This window comes from Callorhinchus milii, unplaced genomic scaffold (genome assembly GCF_018977255.1).
Source record: "Callorhinchus milii isolate IMCB2004 unplaced genomic scaffold, IMCB_Cmil_1.0 Scaffold4, whole genome shotgun sequence".
NCBI classification, from domain to species: domain Eukaryota; kingdom Metazoa; phylum Chordata; class Chondrichthyes; order Chimaeriformes; family Callorhinchidae; genus Callorhinchus; species Callorhinchus milii.
Genome location: NW_024704745.1, coordinates 33,500,901 through 33,528,151, shown reverse-complemented (window position 1 = coordinate 33,528,151; position 27,251 = coordinate 33,500,901). Strand labels below are relative to the sequence as shown.

At 41.6% G+C, this 27,251-nt stretch overlaps 2 protein-coding genes across 12 annotated transcripts in view; both read right to left on the bottom strand.

The window, feature by feature from the left end:
- Window positions 1-1,456, bottom strand: part of LOC103176895 (LIM domain only protein 7) — a 118,683-nt gene extending 117,227 nt beyond the window's left edge. For 3 of the 6 annotated variants that reach the window (XM_007890757.2, XM_007890758.2, XM_007890759.2), the window contains exons 1-2: window positions 1,384-1,453; window positions 622-692 (exon numbers count right to left, since the gene is read on the bottom strand). In XM_007890757.2, the coding sequence (XP_007888948.1) occupies window positions 622-690 (69 nt within the window). In that variant the 5' untranslated portion in view covers window positions 691-692; window positions 1,384-1,453. Of the gene's footprint in view, window positions 1-621; window positions 693-1,358 lie in introns of all 6 variants that reach the window. The other 3 variants (XM_007890753.2, XM_007890756.2, XM_007890754.2) reach the window with 2 other exon arrangements.
- Window positions 1,457-6,762: 5,306 nt separating this feature from the next.
- The window catches only part of uchl3 (ubiquitin carboxyl-terminal esterase L3 (ubiquitin thiolesterase)), a 30,427-nt gene continuing 9,938 nt past the window's right edge, over window positions 6,763-27,251 (bottom strand). For all 6 annotated transcript variants that reach the window (XM_007890748.2, XM_007890749.2, XM_007890750.2 and 3 more), the window contains 6 exon segments: window positions 18,988-19,144; window positions 16,618-16,703; window positions 15,747-15,794; window positions 10,987-11,062; window positions 7,545-7,603; window positions 6,763-7,286 (listed from right to left, as the gene is read on the bottom strand). In XM_007890748.2, the coding sequence (XP_007888939.1) occupies window positions 7,203-7,286; window positions 7,545-7,603; window positions 10,987-11,062; window positions 15,747-15,794; window positions 16,618-16,703; window positions 18,988-19,144 (510 nt within the window). In that variant the 3' untranslated portion in view covers window positions 6,763-7,202.

Genomic DNA, 27,251 nt, shown 5'->3' with positions numbered 1-27,251 from the left:
ACTCCACACGCCTAATAATAATAATCCCTCCAAAACAAAACAATAATAAATTGGTCATTTTCAATCTACGATTGTTTGTGGGACATTGCTGTGCGCAATTGGCTGCCGCGTTCGCCCACAAATATACAGTCAATTCACTTTACAGTGTGTCTGTGAAGCGCTTTGGGACGTCCTCCCGACGTGAAAAGCGCTATATCAAATGCAAGGATTAGTATTATTATTATACTTTCAGGAAAAGCTAATGCTGTGTGTGGGGGCAATCTTCCATTCCAATCAATCATTTCCTGAATGCAAAATCAATAATGATGAAACGTTTCCAATCATGTAAACTTTAGGTTGCCATTTTCTGAAAATAAATGCAAAATCCACAACCATACTATCCAATGCCTAATCTTGTTTAACTGAAACACAACACAATGTATTTCAGCACAGCAGCTAAACTTTGTGTGGGGAAAGTTTATTTGCACCGTTCGGTCTACATGTTTTTAAAATCAACCACATGTTATTTACCGAAAACAATCTTTGCAAGTGTCTTGCCACACTTTAAAATAACATTTATGCGAAACGAAATTGTTTGCAAACTTTGGAGAGCAAACCAGAGTTTGAGACACATCGACTCACCTCCAACCATCGCTGAGCCTCAGCAAATGCCAAAGTGTGATCAGAATCGCGCTGCTCCTTCCACTCCATCGCTGTGTGGATAAACACAACAACAAGTAACAAGTAACTTCTGACCTTCGAGGGTTCAGCAGCAAATCGTGTGGAGCTTAAAGTCGGGAGCAAACTAAATGGCAGATGGATGACTGTCAGCTCACTTGGTGCAGCGGCCGACTGACTCCCAGCCACAAGGCTCTGGGTTTTTTTTTCACATATTAAAGTGTAATTTATGCAATTAAAGTCACACGGACTGTAACTGTTTCCTGAGTGATGGACAGTTACGCCTATTCGCAGCAGAATTCCTTCACCTAAAAGTCCCCTCTTCCTTCAGTCTGGGCTCAAAAACAAAGCTGCTGCTGCAAGAGAACAGCCACCCTTCCCCCTTGATGTTCACCTGACACTAACAGCCATCAAACTCTTCTCCTCTGCAACTTCTGGCCACCAGTTTCCCTGAACTACAAGAAAAAAAAACTTTCAAGAAGGAGCCACTCTTTCTTTCTTTCTTTCTTTCTTTCTTTTACTGACTTGCTAACATATTGCAATGAAAGCAGCGCCCCTTTCAAACGACTAAAGCAGTGCTGTTACTGCAGCCTTTTACCTCCCCACACCTTCAGTCAGTGTGTGCCTGTTGTGGGTTCAGTCGCTTCTCTCCCTCCCCCCCCCTCTCCAACCCCACTCTGCCTCCCAAGACTTGTCCTCACCTGCAGCGACTCACTCAATCCTCACCTGAGCCTCCTCACCAGCTCTGTCAATCCCCTCCTCCTCCCTCTCTCTCCCCTCCCCTTAAAGAAACACTCCACTTGCGATCTCCTCCACTTGTACAGTATTTGAGCACAGGGCACATGTATCCAGTAGAGGGAGGTAATCATTGTAGGTATTTCGTTGTGTAACTTCCTCCCACCCCCACCGAGAGAATGTGGATACGAGACATGCAATGGTGAGATTGGGGCCACCGAGGGAGTGCTCACACTAAAGTTGATTCAGCTTTAAGTAGAGTCAACTAATCCAAAAAGAAACTGTTGATGTATTTGTTCATAGTAAGTGGAACGGTTATTAAAACGTTCAGACAAACACCACTTACTTGATGCTTTCTCTATGCGATTGGCGTCAGGATATCTTCAGTGCAGGAGATGTTTCGAAGCAGCTCCTGAAATAAGGGGTTACAGGGCTTCGGGAAGATAAAAATGCACCATTTGCTCTTCCCGCATTATAACAAAAAAAATCTTCATTTTATTAGTGAAGGGACGTTTGTATCTGGAGTTAGATCACATTTACTATCCGCACATATCTGCTGCCCACCACTGGGGAAATCAGTGTTGGTGGTGAATGCTGTATCACTAAGGCTGGAATACCTCGCCCCAAGCATGTCAGTGAGTGGAATTCTCCAGCTCCGTTTTTTTAATAATAATTTTTAATCCTTGCATTTGATATAGCGCTTTTCACGTCGGGAGGACGTCCCAAAGCGCTTCACAGAACACACTGTAAAGTGAATTGACTGTATATTTGTGGGCGAACGCGGCAGCCAATTGCGCACAGCAATGTCCCACAAACAGTCGTAGATTGAAAATGACCAATTTTATTATTGTTTTTTGTTTTTTTTGGAGGGATTATTATTAGGCGTGTGGAGTAAGGAAACTTGCCCAAGGTTTCGCCCTGCCTGGAATTGAACTCAGGTCTCTCACTTGCAAAGCGAGTGCTCTAACCACTGAGCTACAGGACTCCACTTTTTTTGCAATTGAACTGCAACAATAACCCCTCCAATCTCCAGGGAGGAGGTCATCAATATGAAGACCATTTTACCAATTTATTATTTGCTTTTCTTAAGTTCTGAAGTACAGTGTAATCATTTACCAATGATCTTCGATAGTATTAGGACTGACGTGTTTACTGGTATCCTTATTTTTCATTGATGCAGTTTCGTTGTGAGTACTCTATCAGCACTTCTATGCAGTACAAAACACAGCAATCTCCCTGGCAGATCACTGACTTGGTGTAAGCTGCGGTTAATGTAAAGGGATCCCTTGTGCAACATTGTACCACACCCAATTGTTGTTCATCCATTAATGACAATGGGAGAAAGCAGTAAATTATACTGCTGCACAGACTTTATGTATACTGCTTGCATGGGATTTTTTTTCAGTGGGAAGAACACAATAAATGCCAAACTCAACAAGAAGTTACATTTGAATAACACTTTTCAAGTCAGGAGGACTTCCCAAAGCACTGGATGTTGGGACAATGTCCCAAAACTCGGTTCATTCATTTATTTTAGAGCTTTTATCTTTGAGCTCCAACCTGAGCTTCCCCAATGTGAAAGGACCAACTGGTGCTATCCTCCTTGGGGAGGGGGAGGGCTGGTTAAGTGAGGTATCCTTTGAGGTGTACTGCAATGCTTGACAACAGATGTCAGAATTAACTCGATCTTCTGTGGCATCTCAGTAGTCTGGTTCCTGAGCAAGGTGGGACACTGAAGAAAATGTAATAATAATAATAATAATAATAATCCTTGCATTTGATATAGCGCTTTTCACGTCAGGAGGACGTCCCAAAGCGCTTCACAGAGCACACTGTAAAGTGAATTGACTGTATATTTGTGGGCAAACGCAGCAGCCAATTGCGCACAGCAATGTCCCACAAACAGTTGTAGATTGAAAATGACCAATTTTTTTATTATTGTTTTTTGGGGGGTTTTGGAGGGATTATTATTAGGCGTGTGGAGTAAGGAAACTTGCCCAAGGTTTCGCCCTGCCTGGAATTGAACTCAGGTCTCTCACTTGCAAAGCGAGTGCTCTAACCACTGAGCTACAGGAATCCACATGTACAAAATATTAGACATCCTCTCTCTCCCAACGTCCTCATATACAATATACAATCATTGCTGAGACCATCAAGTGATGAAAATAGCTAAAAAACTGGGAATCTGAAATATTTGAATTCAATTCAGTACTGTTGTCAACATCAGTGTTCTCAAAGGCTATATTCACATTCATGGAGTATTGTAGCCTTGCTTTGTAGGCTGCATTGAAAATCCACTTTCAATATTGGTTCGAATCAATGCAGTCCAAACCCAAAAGATAGAGACATTATGAGAATTAGCTATTCCATTCCATCCTTTAATATCAGATGTGTCTGAACTGTTAGTCTGCCACAATGGCAGGACCAGAATAAGTTATTATAATTTAATACTGCCATATTTAATCAAAGAATACATTTGGTGCATGCAGTTACACCTCAATATTCAAATAACATTCAAATTTACTCCCACTGGCTTCATACTTGCTCTTCTAATAAATATTTTCCCAGACAATGTCACTGTGCAAAACTCTATCCATCATACGCAGAAGGTAGATGTATCATTAATTACAAAAAACGATTAGCTGAGACTAGGGTTTCAGTGAATTAAGGAGAAACTTCACAAACCCATAGTACCCTTTGAGACATCCACTCAAAGTGAAAGGCACTATACCTGTGAAGGGCACAATATAAATGCAAGTTGTTGTTGAGGCTCTACACCACCATACTACACCTAATGGAATCCATTTGTGATGTAGCAACCAGTTGCATTAGTTACAAACAGGCCTCCTAAAATGTATTTCTGGTAATGTTGATGAAGTGTTGATATAATGCAAGACGTCTAGATGTGAAAAGCGCTACATCAAATGCAAGGATTATTATTATTATATAGATTAAGGCATGGAAGGAGACATACGGCAGCACCAATATTAACAGCGATGCCAAATTTCAGAATAAATATTAACTTTCCAAATAAATTTGTGATAAAAATACACTCTCATACCACTGTATAAACCTTTTTATTTTTGTCAGTGAATCTAAAAGAAATGTCCATATGTCTGATAGTGCACTTACATTATATTACCAGATCTACCACCTCTTGCATTTTTTTGGTGTGAAACCTAGATTGTGACCATTATTAGTCAATTTAGATTCATGATTAAGCTATTTTGCCTTTCCTCCCAAACTGTTTTTCTGAGAATTCCTCGTACAACACTAACCTTAATCTAGTTACTGAGCACATCAAATACTTTAAGTATGAACTAATGTATATCTTGTTTTAAGCAGCTAATAACAAAAGTTATACTTTGTAATAAATTGTTATCAAACAGGTTGTAAAAATAATTTTAAAAATGTTTTGATACTGGGAAGCATTTTAATTGTATTGGTGGAATTGTGTGATAGCATTCTTGAAGTTTTCTAAATATAAAAGGGTTAACAGCCTGTTCATTCATACTTTAAAAATAGAATTTACAACATTGAAGGAAACAAAGTACGTACTGTGAATTGTAGCTTTTTTTTTAATAAGAAGCATGTTATGAAAACTAACTGTAGAAAACAGCAACCTTTACAAGATTCATTATTAAAGAAAACTTGCCAAAAGAATCAGAACAGAACACGCACAACTGTTGTTTATGGAATTGTAAGATACAATTATTTTAAATTACTATAATTTGTGTCTATTTATGTTATTACTCCTTTGAAACAAAGAAGACTATTTTCCCAGACTTTCAGAACACCTAGAAAAACACAATTTTCTTGCAATGACTGTTGTAAAATTAAGGTTTAAAAGCATACGCATAAACAAATAACTTTTAAAGGCACAAGACAATGAGAAAAGCACTTTCAGTCCATTGAATCCACCGAGCATCTTCCCATTGATTCACATTTCCTGAAAAACAATATCCATAGATAAAAATTGCAAGATTTGAGATTTTTTCCCGGTCTCCATAGGTAATTGAGTGAAAGCACCTGGATATTTAATTATAGTATTCATTACTCAATCCTGGCTGGTTACATTCCAAACTGTATTCCCATGCCCCAACAGGACTGGAACTATAAGGGTCTTGAGCATTTTACTCAGGTCTGTATTCAGTCTCTTTCATCATAGGAGATCACTGACAAAACATGTCACAGGATCACAGGAGGTCAAAAGTAGTAGGTATTTATCTTATTTGAACTCATTTTACGAGAACACCAACCCTACCGTCTTTTCATTATAGCATTAAGTAGTTCCTTAAATTGAGTCTAAAACCCTGCATTCTCTGGCACTTTACAGCCCATTACAGCTGTTTGCCATCGTCTGTAAATAAAAACTTCCGACTTTAGTTACAAGGCTCTCCAAAATACCCATTTGGAATATAGAGGTATAATATGCAGCAATTGCAAACAGAAGTCCCAAATAGTAACTGGAAGTGTATCATGGTCGAAGAGGGTCTTGATGTAGGACTTGAAGGAGGCTGAGGAGGCGAGACGGAGTGACTGGGGGATGGAATTCCAGAGGTTGGGGGCAGAATGGCTGAAGGCTCTCCCGCCAATGGTGGGTCGGGTGGGTCGGGGAACGTGGAGCAGGCCAGAGCCGGCTGAGCGGAGTGAGCGGGTGGGTTGGTAGGGGGTTAGGAGGTCAGAGGAAGGGTGGACGAGGCCATGGAGGGCTTTGTAGGTGAGGACCAGGATCTTGAACTGGATCCTCTGAAGGATAGGAAGCCAATGGAGTTGGGCGATAGTGAGTAAGATGGGGTCACAGAGTTTGGTGCGGGAGAGGACACAGGTTGCAGAGTTCTGGATTATCTGCAGCCTGTGGAGGGAGGAGTTGGGAAGGCCGACAAGTCGAGCCTGGAGGTGATGAAGGCATGAACAAGAGTTTCAGCGGCCTGAGGGGTAAGATAGTGGTGGAGTCGGGTGATGTTAGAGGTGAGGAAAGGCAGAGCGGGTCATGGCTTGGACGTGGGGAAGAAAGGACAGTTGAGGGTCGAACTAAGATACCTAGTTACCTGACTGGCTTGGTGAGTTGAAGTGTGCAACCATGACAGTGAACACCTGCACTAACAAAACTCAGCACCTTAAATCAAAAGAACACTTTTAAGACTCAAGTAAGATTTTTATTTAATTTAATCAAATAATTTCATCAATTAGAAATTTTCCCTGCCTTGTTTTGAGGCAAAACATCTGATCCCTGCTAATCAACCTGTGTAAAAGATCAGTGTCAAGGATGTTGTGTGTACAATCTGACTAAATAGTACTGTGCAATTTAATGCAAGATTTTCATTCATGTGGACATCATGGAAAAGTTCAATAAAAAGAAGCAGCACAAACAATTTTGTAAATTTATTGAACATATTTATAACCCAAGGAGCATGATTTACTTGCACACAGAGCTTTCCAGCTATGTGAAAAGCCCATTTCTTCCCCAGTTAGTGATTGGAAGGTGTGAATGTGAACTCAGCAAGAGCCTTCTATGCTTTATCCCTTCCAAATGAATTTCTCCTGCTCTCCGGTTGTCACAGGATACATAGACTGATATGGATTATCAACAAAATTTGGGGAATGCAGTTTTAAAGTTAAGACAAAATAGCAATTGACACTTTGTTGTTTTTAAATTCTAAAGATAGTGGACATATTCTAGACGGGTTTTAATGTGAATGAAATCAAATTGAAAATATCAAAAGCTCTGACATTGGAGTATGGCAATACAAGTAAAATGTCAATCCATATTTAGTTCAACAGCTCCTTTTCCGTCAAATTGCAACAGCTTATGCCTTGGAGAGTGCTACCACCGTAAACCGCAACTCGCCAGGATCACGTTCCATAAACTTCTTGCAAATTTCTACTGCGTCCTGGAAGATAAAACATCAAGTTATCATATTACATATCAAATCCAAGGATTATTATAATTTAATAAAGGTTTAAGAATGATGGGTACCTAATTGGGAAGTAGAAATATTAAGGTTTATGGTTAAAGATAGCAGTATTAAATAAGTAATAAATATTTTAAGAGTTGCAAGAATGTTAATGTTACAATATGTATTTTATTATGCAGGTTTTTCATGTAATTACTCCCAAAAATAATGTTTATTAGACTCTGTATCACTTACCTCTAAGAACGTATCAGTACTTGTTTGTCCATGATTTATTGGGAATGGTTTACGTCCATCTGGAGAGGAAGAAACAACAATTACAATGCATTAAAATACAAACAAAATTAATATATTAATATTGAAAAGGATGCATCTCTGATATTTCTTGCATCACCCTACTGAGGGCTCAAACCTGTGCTTGCTGAATGGAATGCACACTATTTCCTTGGTTCCTCTACACCATGCTTACCTAATTCCAGAATGTATTAGGTGCGGGTTGGCGAGAACCAAAGCTTAGAGACCACAAGGTACTGGAGTTCAACTAGCTAAAACTGCATAGCTTGCTATTGTGATTACTCAAGCTTTCCGCTTGTTAGGCAGATAGAACAACCCTACCTATTAGGGCTTTGCGGCTCCGACTGCAAAGCAAACCTTGGAGGGGCAGACAATTTACTGAGGCCAGAGATTCTTCCCACTCAGAAGCTTCAAATCCTGCCAAAGAGCCAGTCTGCAAACTGGACAACCGAGACCACCAGAGTCAATTTTGACATGACAGTGCAGAACTCATCACCCTGGAGCCAGTTTAGTTCCATGGGATCCCACTTACCTCCCCAAGGAGAACAGTGACTAACTAGACATCTGACAAGCAAAGATTAAGCCTTTTAAGATGGATAGCAAGTGTCAGCAACTTCCTATGAACCTCTTGATAAACAGCAGAAATCAACTTGGACACATGTCCCATGGACATTAAGAATGGAATGACAAAACGGATGATAAAACAAAATCTTATAAAATTGAACTACATAATGGAGTTCAGAAAGCTATAAAGCAAGTCAGCTCAAAGGTACAACAGTTACAGAAGGCTCTAATATATACTATACATCAGAAGATCCTGCTATATCTAGTTCTGAGCAACAATATTTGTGGTTTCACCTGCACTCTAAAAACAAAGTTTCAAAGAGGATGTTTATCCACATTAATGTGTATGTTTTGACTGTTGAGAATGTTAATCACTGGATCATGCTAATTTCTTATTGAAACTGTACATTAGAATTTTATGATGTTTTATCCCCCATTCTCTTGTTTAGCCAGGTGTCAGGTCTTGAGACAGGCCTTGAAGGAGTGAGGGAGTGTTACAAAGGGACTGTGAGATGAAGTTCGTAAAGGTGGGGCAGAAAAGTTGAAGACACGACTGCAGAAGGTGGAGCAGGCCGGGCAGAAGACAAGGAACATACTGAGCAGAGGGAGTAGATAACTCGAGGTTGAATTCAGAAATCTAACCTTCAGAAATGAGTGCATTTGTAAGAAACGTACAGCAGGGAACAAAAATAGTCAAGTCTCTGCAACCCAAAAAGAATAGTAAAAGAAGCAAGAGTTGTTTTGGGTAGCACAAAACTTGAATATTAAGCCTCTGGACTCACAGAAATGGGTTTCAATCTGTTGACGAACAGAATAAGAGACGCCATCACATAAAGATATAGAATAATCCTTGCGTTTGGTATAGCACCTTTTCAGGTCAAAACATCTCAAAGTAAGGTGAAGTGACAGTGTAGGCAAACAGACAAACTTTGTACATCGTAGTGTCTCACATGAAGTGGGACACTCCCAATGCATTGCTGCGAGAATCATGAAGTGAATGTCCATTTTGTTTTCTCTATCTGGGGGATTGTTGGCCAGAACACTGGAGAAAAAACTGTCCCTTCTCTTTTCAAATGGTGCCATGGAATCTTTAATATCCACCAGAACAGGCAGACGAGACATCAGTTTAACATCTTATCTGATAATGCAGCGGCCCTCTCAACATTGTGCTGGTGTGTCAGTCTAGACAATGAGCTCTGACATAAGCCTTGAATCCATGACCTTCTAGCAGGGGCAAAATTGCTATCAACGGACACTGAAACAAAACCTGATCAATGGCAGAAGAATACATATTGGAGGCAATAGAATACAAAATTACATTTGTATAGCGCCTTTCACATCAGGAGGACATCCCAAGACGGAAACTCAAGAGATGGTACACAAAACATTTGGAATAATTTTTCGTATAAAAATGGATGTCATTCCAAGGACAGTACAAGTCATATTAACCGACACATGAATACAAGCTGCTAAATCAACCACAGAATAAAAAAATGCAGTCTTTGCAGTGGAGCCACCTCCCAGATCAGGTAATCACAGACGGCCTTATGATGGTGTGATTATCTATCATATCATTTAATAAACACCACAAATATTAGTCACTTGGCATTCACTCACTATTACAAAAGAATTAGTCTGGGACTGTTCATTTTCTCATTTAGCATACCACGTGGACAGGGGAAAAACAGTAGAGTCATTCATCTATGAAAAAGTAACGCCTTATCAAGAGGTCACACAAAAAGTGTTTTGGTCTTTCTCAAGTCTTGTTTAGACTGGAATATTTTACTGACAAAAAAAATTAAAAGATATATGTGCTTGTGCCTCTCCAATTGCTTAATCTTTAGAGAAAGACACTTAGAAAGTGGTCTATCTGGGAGAGATTTAACTGTCTCATTTCCAACATGCAGGAAGATAATCCAGGCAAAATACCTTGAGAATAATAATAATCCCTAACTCTTTAGAAAATAAAAAAAGTGTGCTTTCAAATCGCTGGTAAAGTTGAGAAGATTTCCATATACATAAAATATTTAGGCTTTTTCATTATTATACAATTCTGAAAGAACATTTAACCAGACATCAGTTACCATTTGGAAACTCCTCAAATCAAGGCTGTCAAAGACTATGTATGGACTCCAGAATGTACAATGACAGAATGTTAAAAATGGTTAGTCGGTAAACTCAATGGCTAGTGAAACTGACCCACTGAATCGAAGGTTAAGGATCACCTGGTTGATCTCACCCAGGGAAGCAGTCCCCCCACCCCCTCCAATTGGGTTATGGAGTCCTGTAGCTCAATGGTTAGAGCACTGGCCTCGCAAGTGAGAGACCTGGGTTTGATTCCCGTCAGGGCGAAACGTTGGGCAAGTTTCCTGACTCCACACATCTCTGTTTATGTCTCTGCTTACTTAACAGTAAGTAGGAATCTGCTTGTTAGTCGATTGGCGGATCACTTTTCCCTGGGGTAATAATTCCTTCAAAAAAATAATAAATTGGTCACTCAATCCACGACTGTTTGTGGGAGACCTCTGTGCGGGATTGGCTGCTGCATTTTGTCCACATATACGGTCAATTCACTTTACAGTATATTCTGCAAAGCACTTAGAAAGGCTCGAAGATGTGATAAGGCACTATATCAAATGCAAGGATTTTTATTATTCTTACAAACAGCATGCTGAGAATGGGCTGATTCTGGCTTCCACTGCAATGTCTCATGCCCCACAACATTGCTATCTGCTGACACCCGTTTTGGTTAAATTAGATTGGCAAATAAAGCAACATTATAGTATTTTACCTAGCATCCATTTATTAATCATTCACTTACCTAGTTCATACAGGTGTCCATCAATGTTTACAAATGTTATAAAATGTAAGTCTACTTTCTCATCTAAGCTTGGTGTCTGAAAAAGAAATTTTATCACAGAAAACTAGTCATCATAATCCCAATTTATATTGTGAACAGATGTTATGAACATAATCAATCTACAAGTTAACATCATACTGGATAGAACAAAAATCTTTTCCAAAGAGTGTGAGGAGTAATTTGAAGACGTTGACCAAAGATGCGATCAAAGAGATACATTTTTCTTTGAAGAGAGAGTGAAGGGTTGAGACCAAGGGATGTAGGGAGAAAGTTCAAGACAATGGGGCATAAAGGCTGAAAGCTTGGCCAGTGATGATGGGCCAAAATAGTTGAAAAATGAGAAGTAGACCATATATCATGAAAATATTATTGAAATCATCCCATATTATCATTTCATTAGATACCAGCAAGCAACAGAGTTTAATTTATTCGATCTCATAGGAAACAAAGCCCATATTACTTTGATATTCAAATCAAGTAATAACATTGCCTTATTTGCATAGGACAATATGCTAATGAACTCTTAACTCTGCATCCTTAACAGTTAAATATTTACAGTTACTATGTAGTTCAGTGCTCTAAGATGCCATCCTGTGTGAAGAGCGCTATATAGACGCAAGTTGTTTTTGTGGTTATCTTTGCATTGTGCATATGTTATTGTATATGCTTAATGCGTTCAGAGCCACTACCCTGAGTGAAGGGTGCTATCTAAATTCAAGTTGTTGCTTATACTTCCTCGATACAAATTCAACAGCAACAGAAATAACATTTCACTGTTTATTCTCTCAACAACAATAACTACTTGTACCTGTAAAGAATCTTTCATGTTGGATAACATCTACCATCTTGCTAGGGCTCCCACTCTATCCCACCAATGGTCGAGATTGCATGTGATAGTGTAGTCTTATGATGGTCCAATACAAAAACTTAAAAATATACACCTCTGCTGAAAGCACATATAGGCATGATTATTGGCTGGTGAACCTGGTTCACCAGCCACTCCGCTTGCTTAAGGGCCAGGTGCGGGCTGCCGAATGCACTTGGCTCAAATCCGGCCTAACGGTCCACCTCCACATCTGGCTGGACCTCATTAAGAACTACCGCTCTGCTCTCGCCTCAGCCAAATCATCCTTCTATTATAGGTTAATCCTGGAGGCGAAAGGCAATCCCAGGCTCCTGTTCTCCACTCCTAACCGGTTCCTCCGCCCTCCCCGACACGCCTCGCAGATACTTTTCTCTGACTCTCACTGCGAGAAAATGCTGGACTTCCTAGAGTCCAAAATCGAGGGAATTTTCTCAGCTGCCACTGCCCTCCCTACTTCCAACCCCTCCCTACCCCCACCCCACACAATTACCTATCCGACAATTACCCATCCCTCCTTCCACACCTTTGAACTTGTCACCCCCTCCTCTGTCTTCAACACAGTAACCTTCATGAAGTCCACCACCTGCTCCCTCGACCCCATCCCTACCCCTCTCCTTAAATCACAGCTCCACCTCCTTGCCCCACTACTCGCCGACACCATTAACCTCTCCCTGTCATCTTCCCCCTCAAAACAGCCACTGTCACCCCTACCTTGATGAAACCTTCCCTCGACCCATCACAGCTATCTAGCTACCAGCCCATCTCAAATCTCCCCTCCCTATCCAAGGTCCTTGAGAGAGCCATTGCCTCCCAGCTTCGCTCTTACCTCCTTTCACTCCCTCTATAAACCCCTCCAATCGGGTTTCCGTGCTGCACAAAGCACAGAAACTGCTCTGGTCAAGGTCACAAACAACATCCTGACCATGTGTGACCAGGGCTCCCTCTGCCTCCTCGACCTCTCCGCCGCCTTTGACACCGTGGACCACTCAATCCTCCTCCACTGCCTCTCCTCCCATCAAAACCTTCAAGGTTCTGTCCTTGACTGGTTCAGGACCTACCTTTCACATTGCCTCCACTTCGTTGCGGCAAACAGCTTCTCCTCCAGCCCCTGCACTGTCTCGTGCGGTGTTCCTCAGGGCTCTGCCTTGGTCACCTCCTCTTCACCCTCTACATGCTCCCCCTTGGTGACGCCATCCGCAGACATGGGGTAAATTTCCACATGTATGCGGATGATTCTATCTCTCTGCCTCCACCCTGAATTCCAGGACTACTGAGGCCTTGACCGACTGCCTGTCCGACATTAAGTCCAGGACGAGGACCAACTTTCTCCAACTCAACGTCAGCAAGACCGAGGCCTTCCTGATTGGCTCGCGCCAGCACTTCCGCACCTCAGGCGCTGGCAGCATCAGCCTCCACGTCTGCACACTCAACCTCACTAAGCCAGTCAAGAACCTGGGTATCTTGTTGGATCCCCACATCCGCGCCATGACCGGCACTGCCTACCACCACCTCCACAACATTGCCTGACTCTGAACTCCTCTTCCTTTGGCCTTCCAACCTCACTGACCCCTCTTCTCCTCTCACCCTCCCCCACAACACCCTCTCCTCCACACTCGATACTCTTGCCCCCATCACCTCCCGTACTGTCTCCTACTCTCGCTCCTCCCTGGTTCACCACCCACCTCCACTGAACACACCTGCTTCAAATCTGGCCTAACGGTCCACAGACCGCCTCAGGCTCTGACACCATCAGCATCCAAGGCTGCACTCTCCACCTCTCAAAGTCAGTCAGGAACCTCGGGGTTCTGTTCGACCCTGAGCTGTCCTTTCTCCCTCATAACCGCACCACAACTGGCACTGCCTTCCATCACCTCCAGAATATCGCCAGACTACGGCACTACCTCACCCCTCACACTGCTGAAACTCTGGTCCACGCCTTTATCACCTCAAGGCTGGACTATGGGAACTCTCTCCTCGCCGGCCTTCCCGGCACCTCCCTCCACAAGCTGCAGGTCATTCAGAACTCTGCAGCTCGTGTACTGTCCCGCACCAGGCTTCGGGACCACATCACTCCCACCCTCGCTCGCCTCCACTGGCTCCCCATCCCCCAGAGGATCGAATTCAAGATCCTCATCCTCACCTACAAGGCCATTCACGGCCTTGCTCCCTCCTACCTCTCTGACCTACTATCCCCCTAGTTACCTGCCCGTACCCTCCGTTCCTCTGGCTCCGGTCTGCTCCACATCCCCCGCCCCAACCGCCCTACCATCGGTGGCTGGGCCTTCAGCCTCTCAGCCCCTAGGCTTTGGAACTCCATCCCCCAGTGCCTTCGCCGCCTCCTCCCTTTCCTCCTTCAAGGCCGGTCTCAAGACCTTTCTCTTTGACCGTGCCTTCAGCTCCCCTCTCGACTCTCTACCCCCTCCTCGCTCCCTCCCTTCCCTCCCCTCACCCTGACCATTTCCCCCCTGCTCGGGTCCCGACCCAACTGTACAGCGCCTTGGGACGTCCTCCTGACGTGAAAGGCGCTCTATAAATGGAATCTTGTTGTTGTTGTGACTCCGCCATTGCCTCAGCCCTCAGGCTGCCGAAACCCATGCATTCATCACCTCAAGCTTGATTACTGGAACTCCCTCCTCATCGGCCTTCCCAACTCTTCCCTTGACAACTCCGCAGTTCGTGTACTCTCACGCACCAGGCTCTGTGACCCAATCACTCCCACCCTCGACCGACTCCACTGGCTCCCCATCCCCCAGAGGATCGAGTTCTCACCTTGAAGGCCATCCATGGCCTTGCCCCCTCCTACCTCTCTGACCTGAGGACTCCCTACCAACCTGCCCGCTCCCTCCATTCAGCGTGCTCCGGCCTGCTCCATGTCTCCCGCCCGACCCGACCTATCATTAGTGGCCGGGCTTTCAGAAAACCTCTCTGCCCCCACACTCTGGAACTCCATCCCACGGTCTCTTTGCCTCGCTTCCTCCCTTGCCTCCTTCAAGGCTGGTCTCAAGACCCTTCTCTTCGATCGTGCCTTTGGTCTCCCTCCCACCTCTCTGCCTTCCCTCACCCCTACACCACCCCTCCCCCATACTCGGGCCCCAACACCTGAACCAAAGTTCAGCGCTTTGGGACGTCCTCCTGATGTGAAAGGCGCTCTATAAATGTAATTTTGTTGTTTCCTCCTACCAACAGCAACTGCATTTATATAGCACCCTTCACGCGAGCAGAGTCACACACACCCACACACTTTCCTGCAGAAGACATAGATAGTGATTAGGAGCTCAGGGGTGATAAGGCAAACTGTCGTGCCTTTGTGCTGCTTATCTCAGATTACCAAATTCTGGCCTTGGTCTGAATGATTCCTTTTTACACTGAGCAGTAGATTTACAAACTGAGCTATTAATTAGCGCTTTTAAACTTTCTTTACTTTTTTTTTCTAACTACCTTTTCCTTGATGAGAGCCAACTTTGAAATGTATTCATTAATAGATTAAAAATATAAATATTGATCAACATAGTTAAGCGTTTATAGGGAAGAAAATTATGTATAATAGTTGCAAAGATCATAAAACATATCCAAATCTGCCCAGATCAATTATGCTCCCCGAATAACTCAGTGCACCTTGTCCAAAATGACGCTGGATCACATATGCCATGAAGTCAAACCTGCCATTGATGATTGAAATGAAATGGCACTTAAATAGCTAGATAAATACCAAGCAATCTTAATGAGGAAAAATGCAGTGGACAGATAAATCTAATAGGATAAATGGTAGAACTGATTAGAGTAGAATGACATATATAAATTGAAAAACAGTCTTTATATGGTAATGTATCATACTTTACAGATAAACTGAACATACCTCGGTTTGTCCTTCCTGAGCACTGGACTCATGTGTAACACGAATACTCTGAAAATTAAGTACATAACATTTCACTTAACACATAAAAATAGGGATTCGACAGGGCCAATTTAACTCTACATTTTAACATTTTATCACATCACGTGGAATATGCCAGTAATATGGGAGGCAGCACACTCCTCCTCTAACACTGTTCTCAATCATGAAGCCCATGTCATTCAAGTCCAAACTGTGGCTTTGGACTTCTGGCTTGCAGATTTCAATTATTGACTGGGATAATAGCTTTCCATTGAACAAAAGTTTACTTTACATCAACAGAGGTAATGTGTAATAATAATCATCATTATTATAGTTGATATAGTGCTGTTCACATCAGGAGGACATCTCAAAGCATTTTGCAGGATATACTCTAAAATATAGTGTAAAGTTTCAAGCTCTCTCCGCACACTACTCTGCTTGAAGTATGCTGTATCAATGCAAGTTGCTGTTGCAGTGAATGTATTTTTGTTGGCTATCGCAGAAGCCAATTTGCACATAGCAATGTCCGACGAACAGCCATGAAGTAAATGACCAATTTTGTTTGAGGGATTGTTGGTCAGGACATCGGGAGAAACTCCCTTCTCTTTTTGAATAGTTCTTGGAATCTTTAACATCCACCTGAATAGGCAGACAGGACCTTGGTATCATGTCTCGTCTGAAGAAAGACACCTCCAACAATGCAGCACAACCCCAACAATGTATTGCAGTATCAAACTGGACTCCGAGTTCAAAGTCCCAATGTGGAACTTGAACCCATGAACTTCTGACTCAGAGGCAAGTACTACCAACTGAGCACTACCAACATATTTTTAATATGAAACAAGCAAGTCACCTCATCCTTTTCTAGATATTTTGCTTTTTCTTCAGGAGTCATGTCACTTGAACGATCCAGAAACTGTTTTATAGCAGAATTGGCTTCTGTTTTTAAAAAATGCAAAGAAAATGGTTAACTCATTCTAAATGCTATGAAAATAAATTAACATTAACAAGCGAGCAACCAAGCTACTGGATGCAAATATACATTTTGCACAACAACAAGATTTCATTTATACAGCGCCTTTCACCTCGGGAGGATGTCCCAAGGCGCTGGACAGTTGGGTCAGGACCCGAGCAAGGGGGAAATGGTCAGGCCGAGGGAAGGGAGGGAGCGAGGAGGGGGTAGAGAGTCGAGAGGGGAGCTGAAGGCAGGGTCAAAGAGAAAGGTCTTGAGACCGGCCTTGAAGGAGGAAAGGGAGGAGGCGGCGAAGGCACTGGGGATAGAGTTCCAGAGCCTAGAGGCTGAGAGGCTGAAGGCCCGGCCACCGATGGTAGGGCGGTTGGGGCGGGGGATGTGGAGCAGACCGGAGCCAGAGGAACGGAGGGTACGGGCAGGTAAGTAGGGGGATAGTAGGTCGGAGAGGTAGGAGGGAGCAAGGCCGTGAATGGCCTGGTAGGTGAGGATCTTGAATTCGAAACTCCAGGACTATATCATCGAGAATGCTTACAACACCCTTCCCCATATTGGGTCAGCAACTTTATTCACTTATTAACCACAATGAAGAACAAATCAAGTGAATGAAGGAGATAACAGTAGAGTTAATAATTTGCCTTATCATATTTGCTCCTGGATGTGACTGTTCATATTCATATATAAATGTGACTACAAAAACCTATGTTTTATTTATGCCAAAAAAAATGCAATTGTGTATCATCATTTAGAGCTGCACATCTTAATGTTGATAATTCATTCTTATACTTTGTTAAGCATACAAACAAAACACAAGCAAGGTAGACCTCAGTGTCACAAAGTGCGCTAATCATCATACATTTTTGGCTCACCCTGAGAGGCTAGCAATACACATTTAACATTGACATTTCCATACTCCATATTGCTTTTGGTTCCCAGGAGCCAGATACCAGCAGCCTTTGGCTATTTCAGAATAAGTTCTATTTAAACTGGTTATCAAACAGCCTGCAAGCTAAATCCAGAATTACAAATTGTGTCACAAGTTTATTTGGCACAAGTGCCAAGCTCAAGCTAAAGGTAAAAGGACAATGGACAGAATCAGCACTTCTGTCACTACTAAAGGTCACAATCTAACACCTCAACATCCCAAGACTTTTATATTATGGGTCCTAAACACTGTGATGCTTAAATGGTGGCACTGACTGTCCAATGTTGCTGTGACACTTACGTGACAATGTCACACATCCTTTCAATCATATGCTGACTTTTTTTTCCATATTCAAATGAAGACAAATATCTAACTCTAAAAAAGGGTCTGAGAAAATCAGTACCAGGAAATTCAGATGCTTTTATTACAGGTTACTGGAAGGGGCAGATTAGCTTCTGCGAACAAACTGGTAATGTAAAAGCAGTTTTTACTATCAATGGGCTTAGCTGCATTTCTTTATTTACCAATCAATAAGCTTTTGTATTGGGCATATAGAATAGAATACTGTTCACATGACCCAAGAGCACCTCAAAATTAATTCCCACAATCCAGTTTCCACAGTGACCTTGCTCTGCTTGAGAAGCCCTCATCATAATAAGCAGTTCCGGACACTGAAAGCATTCACTCGGATGGAAAATACTCATCCAGTTCCTTTTCACCAAATGTATTCACTTACAGCTAGCTCTCTGGGGTAATTTTCACACTACTTCTAAAGAGCTAGGGAGGCTGCACTAAGGCAGTACGCTTCGGGCAGGCAGACGCAATGCCTTCAACAGCTTATTTAATGGAACATCTCAGCCATTCAGAATTTTCTAAAGCTGTTTTATATACACTTTCACACCCAATTAGACACATATAGTATTTAGAGATTCCCAAGATCAGATTCTTCTGTAAATAATTTTACAAGCGTCACCTTCTGTATCTTCTAACAAAAAGAAAAAGAAATGAGCTAGAATATTTGCCATCATTCACCCAGCCTATTTAATAAAGGAATTATTGAAAATGTGACCAAGACCTTGAATGGCACAGCATGAAAATGATTCATCATTGACATGATCCAAATTGCCCCATGCACATGAAGGGATTTTTTACTAGGCTGCTTTCAAGATGAACAGAAGTTTAGAATAGAAGAGAAATACTTTTTTTGAACAAGTTCAGTGCAGATTGCAATTCAGGTACCTTATTGAAATATAAAACTTGTATTTAGGGTGTTGAAAGGCATTAGTTTTTTTTGACCCTTTTCTCTGTAAAATTATACAATTACTTACCAAATTCCAGTTTATCTTGGTTATTAGCCAGTGCATGTATAAGGCCGACAGTGCCACAGGCGTTGCTGATCGTTTGCTTCATGAAATAAACTTGCGGACTGACCTCTTGCCCCATGGATTTTATTTTACTTTCCTCTTCTTGTCTGAAGGTTCCATACTAAAAAACAAGACACGAGATACCATAACAGCAGTTTCACAAGTCTATTTGAGATGCCGAACATTTTCTATGACCTGCTGCTTTGATAAAAACCTTTAATGGCACAAGAACATTTTTGCATACAATTGTGGAAAGAAAGGTATTAGTTTGTGTCTTTCTCTGCCCTCACAGAATATCCAACAGCATTAATGTCTAATTTGGGAGCTGCAGCAGCATGAGTTCCACAAAGATCTTTACCCAGAAGCTATGAGAACACACACACAAAACGCAAAGCTTGCACACAGCTGCAACTTTTGCTTTTACATCAGCTACTCTGTTCAATAAAGTATCATGGAAATTACAGTTAGGAGGACCTTTTGGCCATAGAACATAAACTGGTGCTAATTCATCCACTGGAGCCAAAGACTCTCCTCAATTCCCTGTTCTATCCTCTCTTCAAAATTGGGTACCGGTTCTCACATATCAATGTTCACCCAACAACAATTTGCATTTACATAGCGCACCTCACACAGGGTAGTGTCCCAGAGCGAATGGGACCAAATGGAGCCTCCCAGTCAAATGGAGTTCGACACGCTCCACCAAGCTAACATAATGGATTGCCACAAAATTCGTCAAAATATTGGCAAGTGCTTTTTCAACCAAACATTTAGGAGTGCTTGTGTTTATTAAAGGTGTGCATGAGAAATATTGTAATAATTGCCTTCAAATTATCTCCCTTGTATTATCAGCAAGTCAGCTCCACCTAACTGGTTCCCACGAACAGAGAAATTGTTCGAGTTAATTTATGAAAAGAGGCAACAGCAGCAAGCAGCTTTGGTAGCAGCTTCTAACAAAGTGCACATTCCTTGTCCAACTCAGCTTTATTTATCCAAATCATACTGCAGACAAGAAACTCCCCTGACTATGAGGATCTCTGAACAAAAAAAATCAAATACTTTCAACTGCCTGAGGCACAGGCATGAGGGCTAAACATAAAGTGACACCTCTAACACAATTCACGTACAGGCAGGTTGCTCTGATCAAAGATACATTACGTTGAATCACATTGAATTATGCAGACTACAGAACTAATCTACATGAACCTCCACCCCTCCTTATACCCTCTCAATACCCCCTCCCATAACTTCAATATGACTTACGTGAAGTCTGAGTTACAGACAAACTATAAGTTGAATAAAATCTGATTTGATCAATAATCTACACTGCGCATGCATAATTCAATGCAGCTGGTAAGTGCTCATTCGGTGACAGGTCAAAAGTATATTTCCAGCAATTCGATGCGTCTTGACCCGTCACCGCATGTGCACTTACCGTCAAGTATTAGGATCACATTGAATTGCGGGAAATTAAGTTCTTCTATGCATATGTCGATGGATCAAGACCTTGTTTCGCTCGATTCAATGCAGCCAGTCGGTAAGTACTCATACGTTGACGGATTAGGATGTCATTTCCTGCAATTCATTGCTGTTGGTAAGTGCAGGAGTAATGAAGGGTAGGGGAGCATCGTTACGAGTTAATAGGTGATTAATACGAGTAGTGCAAATATAAGTGGTTTTGGTAGGAAACTGAATAACTCGCGTGAATGTACCACTTCGTTGATTATACGATTTATAAATATAAGATTTATGCAAGTCTTACTGTAGTTAAAAAAGATTACTAATTACTCTGAGGTTACTAATTTAAGTGCAATAAGAAGAAATGGGACTGATTTACAGCAGAAACCATGAAGAAGTTGAGTCATATCAATCTACAGAATGTTAACCAACGCAGCTGAAACCCTCATCCATACCTTCGTCACTTCCCGGCTGGACTACACCAATGCCTTCCTCGTTGGTCTCCCCACCTCCACCGTACACAAAATTCAATTAATTCTAAACTCTGCTGCCCGGATACTCACCTGCAAAAAACTCTGTATCCCCATCAAACCAGTCCTTGCCAGGCTCCACTGGCTCCCAACTACCGAACGGACCTATTTCAAGATCCTCTCACTCGTTTTCAAATCTCTTCATGCCCTCGTATCTCTCTACCTATCCAATCTGTTTACCCTGTACTCTACCATCCGCTGTCTCCACTCGGTTGTCTCTGGCCTCCTGTTTGTCCCTCATCCTTTCCACCATCAGTGGCCGTGCCTTAAATGACCATGCCCCGAAACTCTCCTTCAATCCATTTGCCTTGCCCCCTTCCTCCCTACCTTCAAATACCGCATAAACAGCTTCATTTTTGATCATGCTTACGGTCACCTCCCCTTTCCTACTCCCCATGGGTTCGGTGGCAGACTCCGCCACTGTGAAGCACTCAGGGACGTTATCCTATGTGAGTTGTTGTTAGAGTTGAGCATTGTTGCAACATTCTGATCCCTTTTAATTTACTCCTCGGGATTAATTTCAGGAAAGATCAGCAAGATGCAATTATTTTTGTAAATAAAAGTACAATTCAAACTGAATAATTACTTGTCAAAAAGCAGAGCTTCCTACATTGGCACATTTGCACTGCAATATTGCTGCCAGCACCAGCCCCGACTTCATGACCAACACAAGTGCAAATTTAGGCAGCAATTATGTCTCTGAAGTTCCCAAAAGCTTTCTTAGTACTGCTGAAGCAGGAGCAGTGACAACAGCAGTGTAAACAATGCCTTTCTTAGGGTGTGCTCGGCAATTTTCTGCATGCAAGACCAGGCATATAGTTTTGCAATTTCTGGCCAGGATAGCCCATCCTTAACAAATGAAAAGTTTTCCTCTACAGTGTAAAGGGGCAGATTCAACAGCACTGGTTGGAGATCAGACATTAACAGAACTACTTCCACAATACAAAACACAGCACGATTGCTCACTTGCAGGTTACAATATTAACCAAATTAGTACAAGGCTTATTTACTATCACAAAAAAAGTTAGAGCAGGGTTAGCCAACACACCAGCTAAAATAGACTAGCTTTTTAAAATTTATTAGAGATTTACTTTAAAACATTATGATCAATTACATTAAGAAGGTGGGTTCCCACTTTGAAGCCTTTTTGTAAAAGTAGTAATGCAAAACAACGAATTGCACTTATATAATGCTTTTCACATCGGGAGGACGTCCCAAGGGACTGGATTTGAATATAATTAACATATAGCCACTTCAGTCAGTGCACTTGGATATGGGGGCCTTCTTAAAAATGTTGGGGAGATTACATTAAAGTCAAAGCTTAAAATTGATTGAAATTTTACCTCCCCACCCGGAGGATAGTTGGTCGTTCAACATCTGATAAGCATGGGCTTCAGCATTGACCAGTTGGATGGTGGGTATAATGTGAACCACATTTCAATGTTAACATTCTCTAGATTGATATGACTCTCAACTTCTTCATGGTTTCTGTTCTAAATTGGCTCCACTTCTTACTGCACTTACTTTGAATTAAATCAGTAACCACACAAGTTCATCTTTTCTATTTTATTAGTTAGAATAGTGTAACAGCAAAACAACCAAGTCAGTTTTCCTCTGTGCAAACATGAGGGAGAGAGTAGTATGAGAGTGGGATAAGAGATATAAGGAGAGGTGGAGGTTCACGTGGATTAGTTGGACCAAAAGGGCTGTGTCACTGTTCTACAATCTATATAATTCATTGCAATTCTATGTATGCATCTCTGGTCAGAAAATATCAACTGAACCGTAAGACTCTATTGTTGAACCTTCTACAAAACCCTAAAATTCTGAAAACAAATTAGACTGCAGTCAGGTAGAAAGATACAGCAACACTTATCTCAGGCAACTTATTCTGCATTTGCATTGGTGCTGAAAGAGTTGGGAATTTGACCTTTGAAGCGTTTCCAACATTCCATTTCAGTGCAGCAAAGAAATTATACTATCACTGCGCCATATGGACCAATCCACAACCCAACTGCCATAAGCTAAGGAAATGCTACAGTAAAACCTTTGTGTATGAAAGCAGCTCCTGGAGAAACTGTCCCACAATATAAAACTGAGCTATTTCTAAAGCATACAGCCATTATTATTATAGAACAACCTCCCAGTTTGGTAAGCTCAAGGCACTTGGCTAGAATGTCAATTCTATTTTAAACCTGGGAATATACTAGAACTCTGAAAAAAGGTCCAATTCCACAAATCTAGTCAAGTCAGAGGAGGGTTCAGCTCAGCTCCGGGAATGGTCTGGTGCTCAACTAAAAGCGGAGGGTTAAATCATATCATAGAATGTTACGGCACAGAAGGAGGCCATTCGGCCCATCGAGTCGGTGCCGGCTCTTTGACAGAGCAACTGACTTTTATTAACCCCACTCACCAGCTTTCTCCCCATAACCCTGCAAACCTGTGGTGCCTCTGTTCTCAGTAACAGCTGGACACATTAACAGCTTCTCCTGCTTTAGTCATTGCAGTCTGAAAGAGATGGATACATTGTTCTGTGCCTCAGAAATGCATTGAATCTTTAGGCATTCTGGTTTTACCCTTAAAGGAAACTGGTCAGCTGTAAGTTTTCATTCACAGGCAACTGTTAGATTTCCACCATCAGACTTTATTTCCACACAAACAGCCCCCAAACTCAAATCCATATAATCCATTTCATCTCTCAATAACAGCTTCTGTCATCGAGAGAGGACAAGTTTCTTAATAGGTCACAATGCACTTGGGCGCTTTTTCTAAAATCTCTGGGAACTTGAACTGGAGGGTTCTGTGAGATTTCAAGCCCAGTGACAAGTTCACATTCTGTACAAATGTGCAATACCCGAGAATGCAGTCCTGCTTTCACTATTTTGAGGGGTTATACCAATCCCCATCTGTGTCTTGGTTACCCAATAAGATCTGGAGTTTAGATGACTTGGTTCTTTGAGTTTGGCTAAAATTGTCACCCACAAGCTCAGAACTTGCAAAGTCATTAGCTATATGACAGCTTGCCCAGATGTGGATCTCTTGTATCCACTGAGGTACCATTACAACAACAACAAAATTGCATTTGTATAGCGCCTTTCACATCAGGAGGACGTTCCAAGGTGCTGGACAGACAGAGTTATGGACCGAATTACATACTATGGTGCCTAATGCACCTATTGTGACAGGGCACACAGCAAAACATTTGGATTCTCTTATCTATCTGGGCCTTCTGTTATTAATTTACTGTTATTGCTGTCTGTAGTCCCAAAGATTTGAGTCGTTTTTTCCTGCCCTGCCCTTGAGATTATCAATCTTGTTGTTTTACAAGGATAGGCACTTGTGGATCATCCAGGGAGAGTTAATGTGAAACAGGTCACAGTATCAACTGACTATGACTCATATAGTCAGAAACTCAGATTCTAAAGCATGTGATGGGTGTACGCACTCTCATATATGGGCCAATATTGCTTTTCTCTTCAATGCAGCTTATCAAACAAAACCTTGTTGATTCAACCAGCAGCAATTCAAGAGTTTGCTACCAGGCACATTTTCTATCTAGTAATATCTAGCTAAGGCTGAATTTAGCAGCTTTGCTTATTTAACTAAAAATGAAAAGAGGTGAACCAGAAAGTTCCATTCACAAAACATGTGTTGATGTGGACAGAACAGCCAATTCAGATCTTGGGAGTTCCTGGTGAATGCAGTTCAACGATACGGAACACATGTATCACATCAAATGTGATCAATCTCTTGCCATCTTTTGATAATGCTGAATTTATTGTCATGAAAGCAGAATTGAAGCTGAACCTCCACCACTGTTAAGCACTCCCATGTGAAGGGCACTATATAAATGCAAATCGTTGTTGAAGGAAGCAGCATCACATATGCAACATCACACATGGAGCATTTGTCAATCTTTTTTCTTTTTAAATGCAGTGTATGCAAAGAGCTAATCTGATTGGAAATGAAGGATGGGGGAACGCTTGTTAAAGAATGCAATGTTTAATCCTGAAAAATATGGATTTACTCAGGAATAGAAGAAATAGTTTCCTCAGTGAAAAACTTCTTAATATGCAATAATTGCTTTGGGGTATTTATTCTGCAATTTATCTTTTAGACCCTTAGGTCTCTGTCAAAACACCTGCTGGTCACATCCTCCTAGTTAAAATGCCACAGGCATGTTAACATTTGCACAGACAGACCACATTTTTTCCATTCATTCCACACAATGTGGCAAAAGTGATTGACTCAACCAGGTGTGTGGGGTCTTGGTCCGGTTCCTGAGACAGCTCGGTTCACAGTACTCCAATGTACTTTTATGAAAGACCAGCAAGCGTGGAGTAGGCGGAGCAGGGATTCTTCCCACTCAGCTGCCATTAATCCTGCAACCAAAGCCTAATGGGTAGGATGGTCTTAGCTGGACATTGAGAAGCTTTGTCAGACAATGCTTATTGACAGGGCATTCCATATCCTAACAACTCTCTGTATGAAAAAAAATTCTCCTAAATTCTCACAATTGTCTTATAACTATGGCCCTTTGTCATTATCATTGTAAAAGATCTCAGTAACAACTGCAAAAGATCTGTATTATCCCACATCTATTAAAGCAACTGAGACTTTTTCCCTTTCAGGATTTTTCATCCCTTGTTTCACAATCGTTGTAGCAAAACAATCATAGAGGTTACTTTGATAACTCTATTTAGGGAGTGGTGAACTCAGGAGAAACAAATGACTGTATCACTTTGTAAATGCCTTGACAATTATTCATCAGTTTGCTTTTATCATCTCAAACACAATTTTGTGATGGACTTTATCCTTTTGATGACTGTAGACAAGACAACGTGTTTACAGACTTGAGACATGTTCAACTGATAGAAAAAGAAGCTCAGGGTTTGCAGGATATTAAACCTCTGAAGCAATCAATTTAATATTCTACTAAAAAGAAACGTTAATATTGCTGCCAATCTGAATATAAAATTCATGCTATTAACATTAAAGGCCTCTATCAATTTGTAATAACAATTTTTTTCCTCAAGCGAAAGAAATATTATGAAAATTCTTAATCGAATTAAAGTATCGGTACCAAGTTGATACTATAGATTCCAGGCACATCAAGAGTTTTAACTTTCTACGTTGATGCAAAGCAGCCCGACATACTCAAAACAGACACATGCAGCATCTAGCCCATTCCTCAATGACATTACCACAAGTTTAAATATTCCACAGTACAAAGAGAATGCCAAATCTATAATTTCTCCACTCCTTCATGAATTCTTACGTTGGATATCTTAAGTACTAGCTATTTTGAACATAACATTTTAAGGCTTATTTCTGGATTCAACCACCGATGTCTGTCAAGTACCATATCATTTTCCAAATGAATTAAAAACAATTCGTGTCGGTACAGTCAACGAAACAGGAACGCAAACTTGTTTACACACATAGGTTACTGAATGTTAAATAGGTTTTGAGTCATCGTTCCACTTTAGATCAGTGAGTTTAATTGGTGAAAGTATAGAAACCTCAGATCAGTATGGATACTACAATTGGTATAATCTGCCTAGCTTTGGGGGAGGTGGGGAGAGAGAAAGAAAAAAGCCAGCTCCTGATCTATATTTACCTAGAAGGTGTGTGTTGTGTATATTGGGCTCAGCTGTGATGCCTTCCTCAGCCAAATAGCCTGCTGACACATACATTCTCAGCTGAAACATGATAAATGGTCAATTGGGAAAGTCCCGAAGGGGAGAAACATCATGTTTAGCTCTGGGCGCAGAAATAACAATGGAGGTTCCTATAACCAGGGAGCTCTTGTTGAATCTGTTACATTTATCGTGTGCCTGGGATCTTCTTTGACTTCCATCTTTATCCACTTGGCCACAGAGAGAAGCTTTGCTAAATTTACTTTGTTGCTTCTCCTGATTCCACCCTGACAGCAACTAGTGATGATATCATTATATAAATTTTGAGTCACCCATATACACACCTGACCCAACTGTACAGCGCCTTGGGACGTCCTCCCGACGTGAAAGGCGCTCTGCTCTATAAATGCAATCTTGTTGTTGTTGTAAAACAAATTCACCTGCCATCAACATACATGGCGCCAGTGACAACCATTAGTTCCATTATAGGACTAGAGCTGAAGTATGATGTGACCATGTATGCCATTTGGATTAGTTTATTACAGGACTTCATTGCACAGTATTGCTAAAAGCTAAACCCAACCTGTACCGCAGTAAGAGTTAA